The sequence below is a fragment of the Biomphalaria glabrata genome (genome assembly GCF_947242115.1).
Source record: "Biomphalaria glabrata chromosome 14 unlocalized genomic scaffold, xgBioGlab47.1 SUPER_14_unloc_1, whole genome shotgun sequence".
In the NCBI taxonomy this organism is placed as follows: Eukaryota; Metazoa; Mollusca; class Gastropoda; family Planorbidae; genus Biomphalaria; species Biomphalaria glabrata.
Window position 1 is genome coordinate 51,697 of NW_026602912.1, and position 22,585 is coordinate 74,281.

General features: G+C 34.0%; 1 protein-coding gene and 1 long non-coding RNA gene across 2 annotated transcripts; one reads left to right on the plus strand and one right to left on the minus strand.

Moving 5' to 3' along the window:
- The first annotated feature begins 38 nt into the window (after positions 1–38).
- On the plus strand, positions 39–15,434 carry LOC129924086 (uncharacterized). The gene is made up of 6 exons (XM_056017897.1): positions 39–57; positions 5,036–5,407; positions 9,692–9,810; positions 11,577–11,785; positions 14,792–14,795; positions 15,333–15,434. The coding sequence occupies exons 1-6, from the start codon at positions 39–41 to the stop codon at positions 15,432–15,434; spliced, it is 825 nt and encodes a 274-aa protein (XP_055873872.1).
- A 2,384-nt stretch (positions 15,435–17,818) lies between these two features.
- LOC129924083 (uncharacterized) lies at positions 17,819–20,078 on the minus strand. The gene is made up of 2 exons (XR_008775993.1): positions 18,007–20,078; positions 17,819–17,860 (listed from the first exon to the last, which is right to left on the minus strand). It is a non-coding gene; the product is annotated as an uncharacterized LOC129924083 (long non-coding RNA).
- Positions 20,079–22,585: the final 2,507 nt, after the last annotated feature.

A 22,585-nucleotide genomic window follows, 5' to 3' on the forward strand; every position in this document is an offset into this window, starting at 1 on the left:
TTGCCAGTTATTGTGTAATTGAGATTTTCATTGTTACTATGGCAATTACTTATTCTGGTAAGAGACAAGGTTAACATTAATAGCTTTACATTGCCAATATTATTACTATATTATTCACGTATTATTTACTATTAAAACTCCCTTATTGCTTATTTGTATGATGAAGTAACAAATTAATTATATCCAATATTTTATCCTTTCATTTGCCGACTACAATTCGGATGTTTCTACAGAGTTAAAGATAATCTACTACTAGCTCAAACCTCCCACAGGACGATAGGGGCTGGCATCGGGCAGGGTATGATCTGGGACGGTTCCCGATCACTTCATCATATGTCTCTTCATCACCGGTCACTTCATCCCCGGTCATTTCAGCCCCTGGTCACTTCATCCCCGGTCATTTCATGTTCGATCACTTCATCTCTGGTCATTTCATCCTCTGGTCATTTCATCCCCTGATTTTTTCATTTTCTGATCATTTTACCTAACAAATAGTGATTGAAAAAAATCATGAAATGAGCAATATTTAATATATTTTATATCAATAAACAAAATACATACTTACATATACAAATAGAAATGAAAAATCGATAGAAATAAAGTCCTATAACACAATTTATAACTTTATTGTTTAAAAGGAATTAAAGCAAAACTTATATAGGCGACATGATATCTTGGGGATGGTTGAAGTAAGACTTTATTAGAAGAAAAAAATAAAACCTTATTTCAATGCTAAAAATGACGCTCCCTTTTTCAAGAAAGAGCGATTGAAAAATAAAATAAAGTGAAGCAGGGTCACATTTCCACCAGTTATCAGCATCACGGTAATAACTATTCTAATCGCACTTCTATCTCTCAAAAAAATTCCACTACTTGCACCTTTTGATACACTATTAGTAACATGTCAAAAAATGTCAAAAAGCATTCTACATAATCATATTTATATATTAGATGAAATGAGGACTTAAAGTCAAAGCCTTAACAGCACAATTAAACAATGAAAAAGAAAAAAAAATAATTTGGGATGAAATGAGCGTAGGATGAAATGACCGGGCATAAAGTGACCGGGGATGAAGTGACCGGGGATCAAATGACCGGTGATGAAGTCACCAGAGATGAAGTGACTGTTCACCATCTGGAACCATCGATACATCCGAACGACAGTCCAGCAAGCATACTATTAGACCAGACAGCAAACCTTTTTTTCACTTGTGTCATCTCCACACCCACTTCATCTTGTCTTTACATTTCTCTCTGTAGATCAAATCTCTTGTTGTTGACTTACTAGACTTTATTCTTTTAACTCCGATTGAGACATTTGGCCGCAACAGTATTTCGTTATCGGCCTCTGTACTAGGGAATCGCTCTCAGTTTGATTTATGTCCATCCTGCCGTCTTTGTTTCTTATGTCACTCTTGATGTATGCGTTTTTCTACCAGCACATTATTATATCTTTCTGCACACATTTGATCATTGATTGTTTTTGTAATATAAACAGTTTAATGACTTATATTGTTATCTATTGTTATCTGATATAATAGAGACGTTACTTCAAAAAAGAAGATGATTACGTCCTACGCGTCATGCATCTAGCCATGCATATTAACCAATGACTTAAATTCTGCCAAGTCACTGGTTTTCCTGGCTAGATTAGGCAACCCATTCCATGCTCTAATAGCACTAGGGCGTCGGCAACATTTTGAGTCGAAAGAGCCAAAAATTACAATTTACCAAATTTTATAGTTTTTAAAGAGCCACAAATTTTTCTTGCCAAAAATAAATAGTGCTCACACAATTAATTTTTTAATTAATTTTATTAATTCATATATACGTGTTTTTCCACACCAAATTAGATAATATATATATGGTTTTAGTTGATAATTATTTTTACTCTTGGTAACTACTAAAGCAGTTAAGCATTTACTTACAACACTAACTTGTGCTTCACTAACAAACAATTGAGACAATTCAATGGGATGTTGGCTTTGCATGGTTTTAGAAAGTTTGGATACATTAGGCTCATAACTTGTTTTTAGTTTCAAACACGACTCTAAATTTCCTTTTTTTTTAGTTGACTTCTTACTGTACTTTTATTTATATGTGAATATAACACTTGCTCGCACGAATATGTCAATTCGAAGATAGTCAGTACTTCAAATGCCAACTTCACCTCACTGTAGCATTCTGGAAGACTATTCCATGCGTCGAATTGAATTTCTAGAGATCCAGTATCAATTTCTAATGGCTCAATGTGGATTTTGTTTCGATTTGAGTTGAGAGGATTTATTAGGAATGCTAGAATAGTTTAGTTGAAGTACTCAAATCTGTCAAGATTTTCATCTATGATTTTTTTTATAACTGTGCTGAAGTAATTTGTGTCAATAGTTGCACTGATTTTATCGCGATACTGCTTTAGACATTTCAAATGAAGTAAGTGCATATCTTCTGCAAAAAAATTTTTTTTTTCTTCGAAATAAACTAATTCTTCTACCAAAACATAGGCTGGGTTTTACTTTCCTTGTAGTTTTAGATTCAGCTCATTTCCTTTTGCTGTTATATCAACCATAAAGTACAATTTTTGCAACCATGTGTCGTTCTCTTATACAGGGTGATTAATACCTTTTTTTCATTTAGAAATGTATTTATTTAATTCAAGCACAAAGCAAAACGTTCTCCAGCCCTCGCACTTTATTGTAAAGAAGGATGCCGGAATGCTGTGTCTCCATCTCGTTAAAGAGTTCTTTTAACTGAAGATGATGTTTACCATCATGATTATCAAATTTATAACCAGAAGTATTTCGGCCATAAATATTAGGGCACAAAGCGCTTTTTGGTGTATGTGAAATGTAAGAATTTGTTGGTTTATTTGGCTCGAAGAATCGTTGTTGCTCCTTAATTTTTCCTGTCATACTTCTGGCTCCATCAGTTGCTGTTTAAACGATTTTATTTAACTCGATCTCATTGTCTTCAAGGCATTTCTGCACCGCATTTGCTCTATCTTTCCCTCTAGTTTGTCATGAGAGTAGCAATCCTGGAAGATCTACTTTTAAGGTCCTTAAGGGAAAAAATATACCAAACAAAATGGGCAACTTGTGTCGTGGCTTTTATGTCGCAAGACTAGCAAGTGATAAGGCAGAAGAAATTTGAATATCTTCCACCTGGAAATATGTTACATTTGAAGATATTTTAGCTATTCTATCTTGTACTGTTTTAGCGGATAGTGGCATATCTTTGATTTTTTTTTCAAAGTTACAAAGTTTCTGTTTTTTCGTTGTTGTTTTTTTAAACCACGAAACAGTTCTTCAGGTGCACGTGACATACTCACCATCTGAAAATGGTTTGCCTTTTAGTGCAATTTCTATTGGTACTGCAAAGCTTGCCAGATTAGCGTTACTTGTAGAATGCTTCTAACTTTGAGAAGATCATTCGCTTCTAACTCATTTACTTGAAACAACAGACTATACGTCACAGCCAAAGCACGTAGTGAAGATGCCGTTTCGTCTAGCGTCGAAAGCAAATTAAAACCTACATAGAAACACCCAACGACGGCGTCATTTGAGAGCTTTCGACGACTAACGACACTGACGACGCGTGTAATGGGGGGGGGGTATAAGGCTGAGAGATAGAATCGGTGCTTATTCTTCGTTAAAAGATTCAGAACTATTTCGAAAAATGTTTCGATAAAATAAATAATATTTGCGTATGTAACTAAAGAGCCGCAGCTTCACATCCAAAGAGCCGCATGTGGCTCGCGAGTCGCAGGTTGCCGACCCCGGCACTAGGGAAGAAGGAGTATTTGTACAAATTTGTCCTAGCAAATGGGTCGAGGAATGTGCCTTTATCTTTGTGTCTTTTAGAGTATTTTATTAAATTTTGTTTTTCCTTGTTTCCGTTGATATGTCAAGTTTTTGTCATTCTTTTGTTATTTATTTTTTTTACTACTCTTCTATGCAATACAAAATTAAACGTTACTGTTATTGGTACCTCTGCGCTGTGTCCTGTGTGGAGAAGTCCTAATGGAGGTAACAGTAAAATGCGCAAACCAATTAACACAAGCAAAAGGTCAACAACACAAAGGTACTTGACGCTGATGAACGATGTCGATCAACAATATCATTAATAATGAAGGAATACGTCAAGTATCGTCATTCTAAATCTCTACGTTCATAAAACCCGCCTCTCTCTAGAGCTGTTACAAGAAGTCTGATTACTTTTCACTATTCTTTCTCAAATCCTGAATGCATGACGCGTAGGACGTAATCATCTTCTTTTTTTGAAGTAACTTCTGTATTATATAAGATTAGATAAATCCTAGATTGTTTGTTTTTTACTTGAGGCGTCATTGTCTCTAAATGAAAAACCTTTCCTTATGAAACAAATAGCTTTTCGCGTCTTCTTCCTAATCGTCTCTAAACATTACAAACTAACTAAAAGCATAAATTATTGAGATTGAAAGTAACTATCACCTCAACTACAAATACAGGCCATTAAAAAATATATATATTTTCCCTGTTGAGGAAGTAAAACTAAGAACACCTTCGACCAAGGAATGGTAACTTTCATGGCATCTAAGTGGCACCACAACTACAAAATTTGTGGAGACAGGCGAACAACAGCAGAACTGGCTTTTGACACAGTGTTGAGCTAGAAAGAGGTGTAAAGCTGAAATAGTGTCCGTTTCTTTTCACAAGCTAATAGGACTGAAGTCTCAGTCGTCTCGCAAAAAAAAAGTTAGCTTCTGACTGGTCGAGAAATAGTTTCGGCGGCGATATGAATTTTCTGAGCTAGGTCTCAGCCTTTAACTTACTTTATCTCAAATATCATCTACACAAATGACAGCATTAAAAAGAAAATTCATAAAAAAATTATTTCTAGACTATCTGGAATTGAACACAAAAAAAAAAACAACTGAACAAAGAAAAAAAAGTGTTTACACAAAAGAAAAATGAATTTTGGCTAAAAGCTATACGGTAATTTCTATTTCTATGCAGTTTATCTTTTATTTTTAAATAAAATTTTGCTTTTTGTCTTTCAGATTCCTTTATTTTAGAATGTCCTCCTGTACAGGAAGATGCAGTGGTAATTGTGAGAACGTATTTCCCAAGAAATCACCAGTACGAAATCGAAAATGAAGAGCTACAACTTTTCTATTACAGAAATAGCGTTAGAGTAGTTATTTACAAGATAAATACTTTCTCTTCCCGTACAGTAAAAATCTTTGAAAACATTGATGCAAAAATCAATTTAAAAAACATATTGACTGATGACCAATACATCATTACTATAGAATCACGCAGTAACTCAAGTTCGAGAAACATGCAATCTAAAAAATCATATAACGAATCATGGAAAGTGAACTTAGGAACAAAAGGACTACACAGTAAAACATGTGACATTAAATTCTATGGTAGGGTTAAGAGACATAATAAACAATTATGAAGGGGTTTTTGTCTATCTCGATAATTTTGTTTCATTTTTCTAAACCTTTTATTTTTGACTCTTCACTTACATTCCAAATATATGCGTTGAAATGGGTTGCCTGAGCTAGCCAGGAAAACCAGTGACCTGGCAGAATTTAAGTCATTGGTTAACATGCATGACGCGTAGGACGAAACTTCTTTTTTGAAGTAACGTCTGTATTATATAAGATAAGTAAATAAATGAAGAAAAAAAAATGACTATATATGGTAACAGAATAAACACGTACATGCACTCCATAACATAATGTCTAACAAAAACAAAATCCTTAGAGCAGTGATCTGAAGTGAAAAGAACTCGATAAAGACTAAAAGAATAGTATGGACGTAAAGGTATTTAAATGTTCTCCATCTAATCAAAATTATCATAAGTTGATATTGTAAAAAGTCATTGTAATAATTTCGTTATTTACTACTAGAATAAATATAACAACTTGAAATGTGATAGAAAAGGATTAATTATTTATTTCTTGACTTTCATTTATTCGATTTTATTAATTTTATCAAATGTTAAATTAGCTTATTAAAATTTGACAAAATACTTATTGTAAACTGAGCATGTTTTCTTTAGAATAAAAAAAAAACAAGGTTACAAAGACAGTTTGTGTGGAAACACAAACTCAAAATCGGCCCCCGAAGTGGTCCACCCAGGCAGGCTTTAATATTTTCAGAAAGAACATCAGAATGAAATTATTTCAAAGACAAATGAGAGATAAGAATGGAGAAAGAAGGTTGACAGATATTGTGTAGTGCCCCAACGATACAGCAGATCAAAGGATAGGTGCAAGTGAATGCAAAGTTAGATGTGAACCTGGCCTAACTAGTTCCCCTTTCAGACCTTGTGGTCTATAGGGCAGATGATGTAAAGTTCATCTGTTTTTGTGGCCTACGGTTAACGAGGGTGTCAAGTAGCCAGCACAACGACCAACCGCCTTTACTTTTCCCCAACTAATGTCAGGTACCCATTAGAACTGGATAGACTCAGAGGCGCCCAAGGATTCCAAAGTTGAAAATCCCAGTCTTCACCAGGATTCGAACCCGGGACCCTCAGTTCAGAAGCCAAGCGCTTTACCGCTAACTAAAGTCTTGTAAATAATGTAATTGTTTTGAAAAGTCTCAATCTCTTATTCGATTCCTTAAAAAAAAAAACATTTCCGCTATAATGAAAAAAGTTCAAGGAAATAATATTTATAAGATTACTATTCGTTTTAAATTAAGTCTAGCTTATAAATGCATACTAATTAGCTTTTTCTCTTTAAAAAAAAGCTTGCATAACTGATCTTAAAAATGAGATTTTTCGCTTTCAGGAAAAAAAAAGTAGCCGTTGCATCAGAACTTTGAATGGTCTAAAATATTGTGATGTCGGATTTTCAATATCTTTTCTAGTTTACGAGATCTAAACGGGACAGACGGACAGACATTTCACACAAAACTAATAGCGTCTTTTCCCTTTCGGGGGCCGCTAAAAAAACTTAGACCCTTATGAAACAATTTAACTTTATTACGTTTATTTAAAACTTTACTCGTTACATCCAACTAGCAATGTACCCAAGTAGAGTATGGAATATTTGGTATCCTAATGTTTTCCTTCACTTTTGAGCTTCAGAAACGTATTCTCCTGCAACATTGAAAGCACTATTCTGCAACATTGAAAGCACTATTCTGCAACATTGAAAGCACTATTCTGCAACATTGAAAGCACTATTCTGCAACATTGAAAGCACTATTCTGCAACATTGAAAGCACTATTCTGCAACATTGAAAGCACTATTCTGCAACATTGAAAGCACTATTCTGCAACATTGAAAGCACTATTCTGTAACATTGAAAGCACTATTCTGCGACATTGAAAGCACTATTCTGCAACATTGAAAGCACTATTCTGCGACATTGAAAGCACTATTCTGCGACATTGAAAGCACTATTCTGCAACATTGAAAGCACTATTCTGCAACATTGAAAGCACTATTCTGCAACATTGACAGCACTATTCTGTAACATTGAAAGCACTATTTGTACAAAGGTTATGCTGAGTGATAAAATGCTTGGCTTCTGAAAAGGGGGTCCCGTGTTCGAAATCGAACCCCGGTGAAGAGTAGGATTTAACTTCGACATCTTTACAGCGCCTCTCAGACCACACATCTCTAATAGGTGCCTGTTACGTGCGCATCGTAGTGTAAATGTGAAATGGTGCAAATGCGTGTTGAAAGGAGGAGGGAACAAAAATGAAGGAATAAAAGCAATATAGTGTTTACAGTGTTAATTAAAATTAAGTATATATAAACTATGATTTTGTTGTTTTGGTGTAAGTGAAACGCTAAAGAGTCTCATTATATAATAAGATGTAACAATGGCTAACATTAGTTGGGGAAAAGTAAAGGTGGTTGGCTGTTGTGCTGGCCACATGACACCCTCGATACCGTGAACCACAGAAATAGATGACCTTGTAAAATGTTTTGTAAAATGTTTTACATAATTCCGATGTTCCTTCAGAATTGAAGATAGTTTAGTTCGACGTGGGATGGGAGCGGGCGGGGTTTGAACCCTCGACCGTCGATAAATCTGAACGACAGCGCAGAGCGCAAACCGCACGACCAGGCAGCCATTACATATTCTGCTCTGTAGTCTACAGGGTCTAAAGGGGAAGTTTTACAAATTGCTTTCTTTACTTTGTTTACTGACTCTGTCTATCTGTCTGATTATAAAAAATCAACACGTTATTTCTCTTGCACACATTCTTGAATAATTCTAATTTCGAATTGAAAAAACAAACAAACATGAATCAATAAAATATTAACTAATTAGTCACTTAAAAAAAAAAAAAGTAAAGTTTCCCTTTCAGATCTTGCGATCTATGGGGCAGATGTTGTTAAGGTCATCTGTTTCTATGGCCAACGGTTAACAAGCAGGGTGTTTATGTGGCCAGCACAACGACCAACCGCCTTTACTTTCCCCAACTTAAGTCAGGTACCCGTTAGAGTTTGGTGGACTTAAAGGCGCCCTACAAATCCCGAAATTCAAAATCCCAGTCTTCACCGAGATTCGAACCCAGGACCCCAGGTTCGGAAGCCGAGCGCTTAACCACTCAGCCACCGCGACACCAATTGGTCACTTAATTATTGGTAATTAATTATTTAGTTTGATATTGAAAAATGTAAATACTGATAGATATAAACTTGTTAATGTTTACTTCTTTCTCTTGTATAAGCTTTGTTTTGTTTCATTTTTTTTTTTGCTTGTCATGAGTAGGATGATTGCTAGTCATATCCAATTGAAATCGTTATCACTAATTTAGCTTAATCCAAAAAAACACTAACCGTGGAGTAGCCTGTGCGTCTCTAATATGCATAGCTACTATCCAAATTAAAAAAAAAAGAAATATTTAAACGCTGCAACAGTGTCCCACAAATTCTGGCAGCACATGAAGCGCCTTGACCAGCCTTCCCATGGTAGATACTGCCCAGGCCTAAACAAGCTATTGTAACACAAGAAACGGTCAATGTCCTGTTGGTTTACATTTTGCACAGTTCTAGTGCGAGCTTTGATTTACAATAACCCCAATGCTTTGAGCAAGAGAAGATTGTCTTACTTTCTCCTTGACATATAATACATGCTGAAATGTATTTAACTAAGTCTTGGGAGCTGCATGCTTGTGACCTGTATTTTAACAAATGATTTGAGCACAGCTACGTGCTTTTTTTCCCAAGACATTTGCAAAAGAGGATTTTAATCTTTTAGGCCATCCTCAAATAGAGTTTACTCACATGATGTTAGCTAATTTAGCTATTTACTAGTTGTAAAGTAAAAAAAAAAATAAAGTTCAAGTTTTAGACCATTGCGGGCAGGTGATTTAAAAGTCATCTGTTTCTATGGCCAACGGTTTACGAGGATGTCATGTGGCCAGCACGACGATCAACCGCCTTTACTTTCCCCAACTAATGGGTACCCATCAAAGGTTCCCTAAGTATCCGTAATTAAAAATCTCAGTATTAACCAAGATTCGAACCTGGGACCGCGGTTCGGAAACCAAGAGCTTTACCGCTCAGCCACCGCGCCTGTAGTCATGTTTGTTGTTGTTTTTTTGTTCCTCGAGAGTGTAAAAGAAATATTGCACTTTTTGTTTACTTTCTTATTTTCTGGGAATAATATTAAACAAGCATGAAACTATTATTTTTAATTTACCTTGGCTAAAACTTCTTTTTTTTTTTTTTCAGCTATTTTTGACAAGCCAGAATGTTTCCCGAACATTTCAATGGAGCATTTTATTTTAACATGCTTTCTAAGAAAAGTATTCCCCAAGGCATTATGTGTATTCCATATTACACTGAATAACGTAAGTATAATCACTAGTATATCCTAGGCTACTTTTAATAAATTGAATTTCATAAATCTAGTCTTCGGAGATAATAAGGAGATATAAGGAGATATTGTTTAGCATTGACTTTTAGAAAATATAAACACTTTTGTTTATGTGATCTTTGTCTTATTTCGAACTTAAAACTCAAGTGATGACATTTATCTTTCAATAGAACGTTGGGAACATTTTTTTTGATAAATTTTTTCTTCAACCTCGATCGTAACCTTTCGCTTTTAAGTAATTTTACCTTTTTTTTTAGCGGCCCTTGAAAGTTGAAAAGACGCTATTAGTTTTGTGTGGAATGTCTGTCCGTCCGTCTTTGTATTAAAAAAAAGTTTACATATGTATAGCTAAGTTGAATAAGGTCTGTCATACTAGCTAGTACGTTTATATAAGAAAAAGTGTTTACTATTTTTTAAGAGAAAAAATCTATTTAGTATGCATATAAAATTGACATAATTAAAATCACAATTAATAAGTATTTTTTATAATTATGGAGTGAACCATACTATCTCGTTCCATAACAAAGGGATTTTTTTTTTACGAAAATGTTTTTTGTTGAGCATTTGAGCAAAAGATTATCCTTTCCAAAACAATTTGATCAATAAGATAATCATTATATGAAATCAGTGACGTTCACATTTAACTTTACCATCACTTTCACCTATCCTTTCCTTTGGTCTGCTGGACCGTTGGGGCACCACGCAAGGTCTGTCGACCTTCTTTCTCCATTCTTCTCTGTCATTTGCCTTTGAATTTCATTGTGATATTATTTCTGAAAATATTAAAACTTGACTTTTTACCTGCCTGGGTGAACCATTTGGGGGCCGATTTTGGATTGACGTTTGCACACAAACTGTTTTTGTAACCTTGTTTTTCTTAAATTTCTTTTTCTAAAAAAAACTTATAGTAACTCAGTCTCTCTAGTAAAAAGTTTGTACTCGTTATTTCTCCCACTTCCAACCTCGGGTCAAGCTAGAAATTTGTACAACTATTTCTATTACCTGGAGAAACAAGAATCAATCAATAAATAAACGATTAGTTAATTAACTATCTAATAAACAAAAAAACAACTGTACATGACAGATGTTATGATATAAAATGAATTAGTTCCCTTGAGCCCATAAGTTCAAATTCAATTCTTACATTTTTTTAAAATGCATTTAAAAAGCGATCACTGTATTCTTTACACAGATACCCCCTTCATTCTCCTTCCCTTTTCCAACTGGTCCAGACATGTGATAGGATCATAGCGTATTTAGAAAAGTATAGAATTGCGATAAACAAAAACAATTGGTATAAATAGTTCGTATCGCAAAATTTATTATTGTTAGTTTAGATCTATTACAAATTTATTTACATAACTGATTCAGTCTAATTGATATGATTTTACATAGTATAAGCTTTGTGTTTTTTTTTAAGTATATTTATGTTTGTATTGTTCCCATTATAGTTAACATTCCTTTTTTGTAACTTAAGTTTATTCCCCAATACCAAATTAGAGCCTTCCAGTATACTTTTTGTAGGAAGATTCTCAATAATAATTGTGATTTTTTTTCTGCACCGTAGAATGAATTTGTAGCTTCTTATGAAAAAAAACCACCTTGCCTTTCTAAAATAAAATTTATAATACCAATTAATTAATACACATTATTGTATACATTTATGCAATTCCAATGTATTTTAATAAAAATAATGTAAACTGTATATTTCTAAACATGTGTTATTAACGTGTATAACAGATTTATATTTTAAACGGAAGTGTAGCCTATAAACACACAAAGACTGATGGTGGAGACTATTACGAAACATCTTGCACATTCAGTTCTCCGACTATAGAAAATGAAATACATCAGATCACTGTGACTATGTACCCCAACATTACTGGTACAGTCAGTGATAGAAAATATGGAAAAAGTATCACATTTTTTTTTCCAGGTAATTTTTTAGTGTATCTTGAAAATAATTTTTAAAAAATGTACATTCTATGTCACCAGATCATTCATTGTTTGTTCTATTTGATCGTTGTGTCTAACATGTAGTAATGTGGTTCATTTTATCTATTGTTGTAAATGAATAAGACCAACAGTGTTATAATACACGAGTCCCTTCGTATTCAGTCATTAATTTACTATTTAACATTGGGTCATAAAGGTGATGCACGAGGAAAGTTCAAATGAAGTATCTTAGTTGAGACCTACAATAATTATTAAGTTAAAGAGTTTTTTTGTTTGTTTTTTAAACGTATATTAAAGTTTAAAATAATATTTTCTCTTTATTTCGTCGGCCAGTAACAAAAACAAAAAAATAGACGAATGGGATTTTATTCTGGTCATAAGAACTTATTTTCTTTGCTTTAATGCTAAGCCAGTCTTTGGCCAACTTTCAGATAACATGATATAAATTTCATTGGCTGTAATTATCTTACTGTCTGAGAGATTAATATCGCTGATCAGATATACTTATATATATATATATATATAATAGCACAGTGTCATTTGGCCAGCACAACGACCGACCACCTTTACTTTCCCAAACTAAAGTCAGGTACTCGATAGAGTCTGTTTGACTCAGGGAAGCTATAAAAATAAAAATCACATTCTTCACCAGGATTCGAACCTAGGGTCACCATTTTCGGAAACCGCCTGATTAACCACTCAGCCACCGCGCCCCACATATGGCCTACATTTTCAGACATTTTTGTTTAAAATATTTATGTTCAAGCTCATACACGCTGCAGGACGTGCATGTTCGAATCCTGAGCCATCGCGACGACAGACCGTAATGCATACGATACGACCAGGAATTTATCCTATTTTTATAATAGTCACCATTTTTTTATGCATCAACATATACTGTAATTACGCTTCCATTAATTATTATTTTAAAAAAGCTTGCAATTAGCTATGTTAAAATTCACGTTTTAACTCTTTCTCTCCTAACCGACGATACAAACGTTGATTCCATCAGAATGTGGTAAATAATTACGGAGAGAAAGAGTTAATTAACAAACTCTATATAAGGTGTTACTAGTAACTATTATAAGCAGCTCACTCACTCATGATTTGAAATGTACGCTATATATTTGGTGTCAGCATTAATTTAGATCCTATATCTCACTGTAATAACACGTTAGACCTACCCATTATAACACTCACAAAAAATGGTTGAGCCAGGCATGATGTCAACTCTGGTAGACTACTACATTTCTGTTGTATTGGTTATCACCATCAACACACGCTTAAAAATATATACCAATATTTCTGGTACTACATCAAGTTTTTCAATGCAACGTTGTACCACAGTTGTATGCAAATAAATTTCGTCTGTATATTATAAATACATTTTGCTTTAGTATTAATTTAATGTCCCATGCCTTTTTTTTATACTCTGCTTGTATATACGCCCACATAGATGTTATAAGGGTAGGTCTGCCATCACTAGACTTCTAGACTAGACTAGTCAGAAGTTTTTCAAGTTCTACTTTATTAATTTTTATAAGTAGAAAAAAACGATAGTATGTTTATGCAATAAAATTAGTATTTTAAGAAATGGAATTTTATTGAAAAAAATATGTTTTTGTTGTTTTTTTAAAGGACAAAAACAATCTTATGTTATCTAATAAAATACAGATGTTACTTCAAAAATGATTATGATTACATCCGACGCGTTATGGCTATGCATCTAGTCATGCATGTTAACCAATGAGTCAAATTCTGACAAGTCATTGGTCTTCCTGGCTGCCTAAGGCTACCAATTTAAGGCTCTGATAGCACTAGGGAAGAAGGAGCATTTGTACAAATTTGTTCTAGCATATAAGAACGAGGACTGTGCAGGAACGGGATAACACTGGCCAGTTTTTAAACTTCCTGCAAGACGAATCCTTATCCGTGATGATAATATACCAAAGTGCATATGACCAGACAGCAATCCAATTCTTCAAACTATGCTTAGCTAGTAATTATTATTGTTAATGTTAATTCGTAATATTTTAGAATATATATATATATAAAATAAATGGGCATTGACAATAAGAAGCATATTTGAGGCAGTGGCGTAGCTAGGGATTGGGAGCTCCCTGGGGGTGGGGGGGGTGCTTGACCTCTTTAGGGCCCCTGAATTTTGACATTCGTCATCATGACATAAGATAATGGCGTAACATTTACTGTAAAAAAAAAATCTCGGACACTCATTTAGGAGCCTAGGTTATTTTCAAATTTTAACCCCCACCCTAGCTACGCCACTGATTGCAATCATTGCTGCTTGGCGTCATTATTGAAATGCGTTTTAATATTTTATCATTACATATAGATATGTATTACAAACACAGCTCTTTTTCTATTAATCTAAAGTTCTAGCAATAATTTGTGTAATCACGGTTCTACCTTTTTAAAAGAAATCACTCATTTAAATAAGAACCAGAGATTTATCCAATACCGTCTCCATTGCTTGAGCCAGGCATTATATATGCACATGTTCTATACTTCCAGATTATTTCACTGTCAACACATACACGAACAAATAAAATCAACCTGAATGGTACTAAGTAAAGTATCTGGCCCTACAGTTTTTTAAGTATTTTGTTTGGTACATTTGAAATTTAAATGCGCTCGCATTTTTTTCTCAAACGTTAATGAGCCGCAACTCTTATCTGGATTTTTTTCTTCACACAAAATTATTGTCATTGCCACAAAGCATTTGAAAAGGTAGGTTGAGAATTTGTCTTTAATTTCAATTTAAGTTTCAAACAACTTTTTAACTTTTACATTTTTTAAAATCGTGACATTAAATATTTAAAAAAAAACGTATTAATATTTTTTTATATTTTGTAAATGCTATTAGTAATTATAATTTGACCCAGAGTAATTACTTTATCAAACGTTTTGATTTGTTCTTCAATACAGTTAGAGTACATTACATTTCTTTGTGTAGTTAGACCTAACACCTGGACCAAAAGCATAGTAGAGTAAAGTAAAGATCCCTTTCAAACGTTGGGCTCTATATGGTAGATGTTGTTACTTATCCGACGATTAACGAACAGGGTGTTATGTGGGCTTTACTTTTCCATAGTCAGGTACCCATTAGAGTTGGGTGGACTCAAAGGCGCTCTAAAAAAATCTTCAAATTCAAAATCCCAGTATTCACCGAGATTCGAGCACCAGGTTCATAAGCCAAGCGATTGCCTACTCAGCCACATGCCCATGGCATATTATAACCATGTAATGTTTTAGAATGATAGTCATTTACTTTATAGTGTGAATTTGGATCTATTAGAATGTGACAAGATCTAGAATTTAGGGCTTGTAATCTGGTGGTCATTGTATGGCATAGAGTTTTCACATTAAACTTAGCCTATAGACTAAATTGTGTAATTATAATTATCTGTATATGTCGCTCTCTCTCTCTTTCTCTCTCTCTCTTTAAATCTTTTGCTCACATTGAAATATACATGGACTTATATAAATGAAATAGAATATTATATATTTGTGTTTTTTTAGAACGCCTTGGACAAAACAGCTCTAGAACTAATTGAGGTACAAGTCATACAGACATTGAAAGTTATGAAATTTATAGCGATGATCACGGAAAAAATAACCTGAGCTGTCTCCAATGCATTAAAATGGAATTATATTTTCTTTGTGATACATGTATTGAGATATTTCACATTTTTAGACCTATATTACTTGAATTTGTTATTGTATTATAAATTATCTGTATACCTTAGACACACTTTGTAAAGACTCATTTGATATCAAATTTTATTTCTTTAGTTTTCTTAACACAATTTTTAATACTTATTGTAGCATTACAATACGGATTATATTGTTTTATCTTCCACCCTAGACAATTATTAATATTATAATTTAAACTTTCGATGTCAGTATCCTTTTTTCATTTATTTATAATAATGATTATTACTTATGTCTAAATGTACAAGTATGCTATATATGATTTTATTTCTTGCTTACATGTATTAATCCTGGCAGATACTTCCGATGGTCTGTTACTTTTGTTCACCTTACTGTCAATACAAGATCCTGAACTATCGAGAATAAGAGAGGTAAGTTTTGTCATTATTACCTTTATGACTCCGTAACTCGGTTTTTAAAATGGGAGTTGCTGTTCTTACGGAAATGCTAACATATTTATTTACTGTGTGCTGGGACAGATGCACTATCCCGCAAGAACTTCGAGATGCCACCATCCTTGTACAAAAAGGTCAGGATACTTTTTGTCAGAATAAAGTAGCCTCCATAGTAGGCAGTGTGCTTTCTGAAAGTCAGTGTGGTTTCCGGGCAGGTATAGACATATTGGATATATATTTTGACATACGTCAAATGCAGGGAAAAGAATCTAGACTTCTATGCTGCATTCATCCATCTCACTAAAGCAATTGACACAGTGATTCGCGATGTCTTGTGGAGGATTTTGTCTCGGCTCCGATGTTCTACAAGATTCATCGCAATTCTGAATCAACTGCATGAGGGTCAAAAAGGTCAAATCGGATTCAACGGTGACCTATCAGCTGACTTCTCTGTAGAGAATGATGTGAAATAGAGCTGTGTGCTTGCTTCAACACTCTTTGCAATATTCTTTAGAACAATGCTAAATAAAATGAGGCAACGCCTGCATGAGGGCATCTACATTAGGTTCCTAACCGAAGGCAGCTTTTTTAACATATGACGCCTGCTCTAGCCGTGCACAAATTAAAGAGATGATTGCTTCTGAGTTAATCTATGCGGACGATTACGCCTTTCTTGCACACACCTAACAGAGGCTTCAACTTCCAGTCCTTGTATTTTGCTGAAGCTGCCTCGTTTGGTATGTCCATCAAGGTAAAAAGAAACGTGTAGGCCATGCTTCAAAAGTCCCCAATCGGAATTTAACCAGCTTCACAAATCAATTTGATTGCCCTCTATTTTTATATTGTTCAGCAATTTACTCTCTTTTCAGCACAGTGTCTAAAAATGGGTCACTGTACAGAAAAATAGACAATCGTCTCGCAAATGCAACGCTTTTGGTCGCCTCAAACTGAGTATAACAGAATATATATCTGTACCTAGTTACAAAAATTAATGTTTATAAAGCAGTGGTTCTCACCATACGTTTGTATGACTATAAGACCAAGTTGCTCATCGAAGTCATTAAAGACTAATTGAACACTCCATCAAAGATGCATTCATTCCATAACGGGCATACGCCAAGACTACATTACGGATGAATATGTTCTGCTGGAGGCCGGTGTAGACGGTATAGAAGCACTAATAACTATTCAACATCCGCGCTGCGTAGGACACCAATCCCGCATTGTGGTCGCATGTCAAAGGCGATCTTCTTTAGTAAGCTTAAAGTAGGAATGTATAACAGAGGTACCTCCATATAATCTATAAAGATCAACACATGCGCCATTTTGCCCTCATCGGCATAGATGAAAATATTTAGCAACAGATGGCATCTAAAATAGACAGATCTCACAAAAGCTGCGGGACACACATTGAAAATTTAAACTTTGTCTGTCTGTCAGTTAAAAAGCTTGAACACGTTTTTTCTCTTATTTCCCATTCTCGGATCAAGTTGAAATTTTGGACAGTTATTCACTAAACCTGACAAGACATGAATCAATTAAAAAATAAAAAATCAGTTGATTATTTTTGGTGATCAATTATTTTGTTTTATTTTAAAATAAGGAGAATAAATGCTACTTAATGAGAGATTTGGATTTGTATATGATTTTAGTCCCCTTATTACATTTTGACACTTTTTTTTCTTTCTCTCAGGCACCGCTCCTTCACAATTTCTAATAGGGTTTTAGTTTACTCTTCAATACAATATTTTTTTCTTTTCTTTATTTCTAATGTTTAGATAAAGTAATATATTCTATTATATGAAACGTAACATTATACATTTCTATTAAAAATCTTTTTTTTTCTTTACATTGAAATATTTAGAAAAGAAAATGATACACTCCAATCTGTAGCGTATACATGTATACGTGTACGAGAAAAAGCAAAGAAGTGTCCTGCATCTGAAATAGTAAGTAAACGAACTAAATTTTAAAATAAACTTTCAGATAAAGACGTGTAAATAACAATGCTAATATAAACATATTTGTTACTACAGTAAAATATATCCATTCTGCAATAATAGTTTGTGTTTTAAAAAGTAGCACACATTTGACGCAAGGCCTTGAGATACTTGATCAAAGAAAAGGATTGGTCTGTGTGGCTAAAAATGAGAGATTTTTTCCCATTAGCCCAAAGGTTTCCCGAATCACAGTCAGTCTTAAGCCGATGCTCGGTTAGCTAATAATGGCGAGACTGTAAAATTATCCATATTGAAGAGTCTGAAATTTAAAGCTACAACCAGTGAATCATTTTTATAATAGCATTGAAACATTCATTTTTTATATCAGTGAAACATTTACTTTATAATAGCAGTTACACATTAATTTAAACCAAAAAAAAACAACAGTAAAACATGTCCGTAAGGAAATTTTTCTTACAATTTGTGCATTATAAACAAAACATTATAACTATAAAAGTCAAAATGTACATTCACACCAGACTCACTCATACATTACATATGAAAAGTTTATATCAAATTGTTTCTATTTAATGATTTGATTGCCAGGGGAACAAAAGAGTGTGTCTGTCTTTGGTATCGGTGTCTTGTACCTCTTTTGTGATGGTAATATCACAAAATCCTGACCCAAGGGTTTATTTTTATTTCTAGAATCTTAGCTTTTTTATGGATGTTTTATGGATGTTTGTCTCAAACAGCTGCCCAAATGTTGTTGTTTTTTTTTTGTTTTTTTGTCAATGACTTTGCCAGCAGCATTTAGGGTTCTATGAAGTTTATTTTTATTTTTAATGTTCAGATTGCCATACCATCACGACAAAATTAACCATTTTAATACACACTTCAAGAATTTTAAAGTTGTCTGTTTTATTAACAGGTTCTAATTAAATAGTGAGATCAATATTGTTTCCACTCTGTCCGATCTTTTTATTCCGAATTGTTTTTTCTTCATTTAATTTGCATATCTTTCCAATACAAAAACCCCAAACAAACAGGAAACTAGAAGTAGTATTTTTATGTTTACCATGTACTTGACATGACAATCATTTAGTCATATTTAACTAGGAACTTCTAATCATACATTAGACACCGTTCTGTACTTCCTGAGCATACTTTAAACACAAATGATCCACTTTGACTGTGACACAAAGAGACAATAGTTCAGCTTCGTGAAGTAAGTGATTGTTAAATTAGTGTCATTCAATTTTCTGATGATGGTGTGACTTTAGTTTTATGAAGTATATATTTATTATTATTTTAGTCTAACACTGAATTTCTGATACAAATATCAACTGGTAGGCATGTTGGGCACTAATATTATCTACGGGTCATTTGTCCTGGAATATAACAAAACTGTGCGAAATTTTAATCAGCGTTTTAAAGAATTATTATAAAAGAAAATGATAAAATGTCTAGATATTTTATTTCGTATTCAGGCATATAGGTAGTTTAGTAAAAAGAGTTATGTTCCTCTTTCAGACCTTTTCTATAAATAGGGCAGATGATGTAAAAGTCATCTGTTTCTGTGGCCCACGGTTTTACGAGGCTGTCAGGTGGCAAGCACAACAACCAACCGCCTTTACTTTACACCAACTGTAAGGTACTCAATCGAGCTGGGTGGACTCAGAGGCGCTCAAGATCCCGAAATGGAAAATCCCAGCCTTCACTAAGATTTGAACCTTTGGACCTCAGCTTTACCGCTCAGCCATCGCGTCTCCTATATAGGATGTTAGACATAATTTTGCATTAGAACTGTTCACAATTAACCTTATCTCAACTATCTGAAGTTTGTTTGAACCTTGATTAAGTTCCAGTACACATTTCTATGTTAGTGTTTTTCAACATTTTACAATTAGTCGACTAATAAGCTAGAAAGCTTCATAAAGGGGAAAGGTTTATATCTTAAGCACAAAACACCCTGACATGCAGGTATGCATACAGCTGCGGCCCTAGGCCAATTTTACATAATGCTCCAAATTGAGGCCCAAGCAGGGGCCCAAAAAAAGTACATTTAGCATCAGTCATAGCTTTTGTCACAGGCTTTCAAAGATGTAGGACTTACAGGATTAACATATTCAGAGTATCATATAATTAACGTAACTTTCATTAACCCAACGGCGCATATTGCATTTATTGTTTCCTATTGCATGTTTATATAATAAATGTTGATATAAAGATCCAATTAATAAAAATAGTTCTTGTTGTAAAAAATAAATATTAGAAGAGCGTCTCAATAGCATACATTAAATTGGGGCCCGCAATTTGTAAGGCTGGCCCTGACAGTCTATGCATACGCCTACTGTCAACATTGCTAATTAGTCAAGTAAGAAGAATTCGGAATCACATGTCGCGCACATGTGTCTTATAAAGATTGATAGTTGTAAAATCCTTAAGAGTTAAACACTACATGTAGAGTGTTGGTTAAGTTGCAATATCAAGCTACTGAACAGAATTATGAACTTAGACCCTCTCCTTTTATGGTCTATGGTACAATGTATTCTTAATTCAATAATGTACTTCACTTTATCTATTGTGTACTAGGAAGCTTCTGGTGCAACTTCCACTATGATAGATCATCCAACTGCATGTTTAAAAAATTCCTCCGACATTGCTGTCAAGTTTATTTACTTAATTAATTAATACTGCGTTCTATTAACATAGTAAAACACAGATGGTTGAATTATTGTATCGCCTGATTTAGTCACGATACGACTATGGTTCATCTCAGGGAAATGAGGGGATTGCCTGCTTTGGTCAGAACAATATCGCCCACTTAACAAGGTTAACAGTTCCCCTCTCCACGGAGCTGATCTACCCAAAGGAACGCCAAGTGCAGACACAGTTTTGGAACAGCGACATCGCAAGCCTCTTCAGGCGCTATCACTGATTAAAAATGAATAAAAAAATGAATTCGTGTAAAAGAGGGTGTGTGTGTGTGTTTTTGTCTGTAGAGCATATTTGTCTTTTTCAATTAAAATATTCATTTAATTTGGATCTCTCATTATGTTTGTGTGATTATTTCAATAAATTTCACTATTTAAATAGAGACAGAAATACAGACACAAGAAGAAGATGCAAAATCTGTTAAAAATTGATATAAAAGGGAGGCAATGAAAGAAATGTCAAAATTAAAAAAATATGGTAAAAGCTAGCTAATTAGCATTGAATTTTAAAAGAAATTAATACAGTAATAAAACTTACCTTTTTAAATTTCTAACAATTCTTCAAATAGTTAGAAATTAAGATAAATGAAATTTACGGAAAATGAAAACCGATTCCGTGTATTATTTTGAGTACCACAGGTTAGTTTTTACATATTGTCCTAGGGGTTATAAGGCACACATACATCTATTACCTAGTCCACGAATGAGCAAATTACGACCACGGGCCACATGCGGTCCGCCGAAGTGTTTTATGCGGCCCGCGAACACCTAAAGAAATCAGGTGTGTCCTCACATTACAAATATAAAAATGCAAATATATTAAAAATAAATAATCGTAAATATGTATAGAAATTATTTAAACGTTTGATTATTATCACTTATAGCAAAGAGTCCATAGAAACATTGTCTGTAAAAGTCATTCTAAAAAGTTTAGAGTAAACGAAGATTATTTTAAATGGCAATATTTCGAACAATTTAATCAAAGACCCAAACTCATGTCAGTATTTATTCCATGCTATGAAAAATTTTGTTGAAGGTGTTGGGTTGGCTTGTACTAGATGGCAAGGTTAACAACTGATGGAGATCGTGATTAGACTGAGTTAAAACAGGCTTTGTAATAAAATAAAGAGCAATATCCATTTCCAACTGTAAACCGTAAACTCATTACAGGAAAGTTTACACAAAGCTGCATTGAATATCATGTAAATTAATGCAAATAAAACCACATGTTCTAATATAAGGCATAGGACTGGCCTTAGGCATAGGCAAACTATGCAGTTTAATGGGGCCTACGATTATTGAAGGCCTCGCACAGAACATATACTGTGTGATTTTAGAGAAGAAATAGCGAAACTTGTCCGCAGTGTTTACTGTTGAAGTACACTAGGGTTTTAATAACCTGCATAATTTTATTTTTTTCGCTGTAATTTTTTTTTTCTGTTTTATTTGGGGCCACCAAATTCACTTTGCTTAGGGCCGCCAATTATCTAAGGTGGTCTTGACTGGCAGTTCTGAAAAGTACTTGAAGATTTGAAAACAAAACATTCCGATGTTCAGTAGCAAAGTAGTATCTGCTGGCCTAGCATTAGAAGAATGAGAAGTCTAAAGGAAGAAATTGTTAGGTTCCTTGAAGGACATGGACTGTGACTTATTACAAATATTTCAAATGAAGAGTTGAAAACAGAATTCATGTTTATCAACAGAGGTGTTTCAATTAGTTGTTTGCACATGAAATGTATGTACATCTTAATACTTTTTAAACCAAGCTATTCCATTCTTGAGGCCAGCAAATGAAATTGTTTTATTGTTTTCCTAAGCTAAAAGGTGAAACCTTCTGGTGACATGTATCCTTTTCATGGCCTATCTTAATGATTTGCCCAGCTCACTCCGGTGTCGCAAACTGCTATATGCTGACGATATTGTCCTCTGGTCAACCGGGAAGAAAGCTGACCAACTTCAGGCAGCATTACAAGCCGACCTCCAAACCATCTCCTCGTATTGTTCAAAAT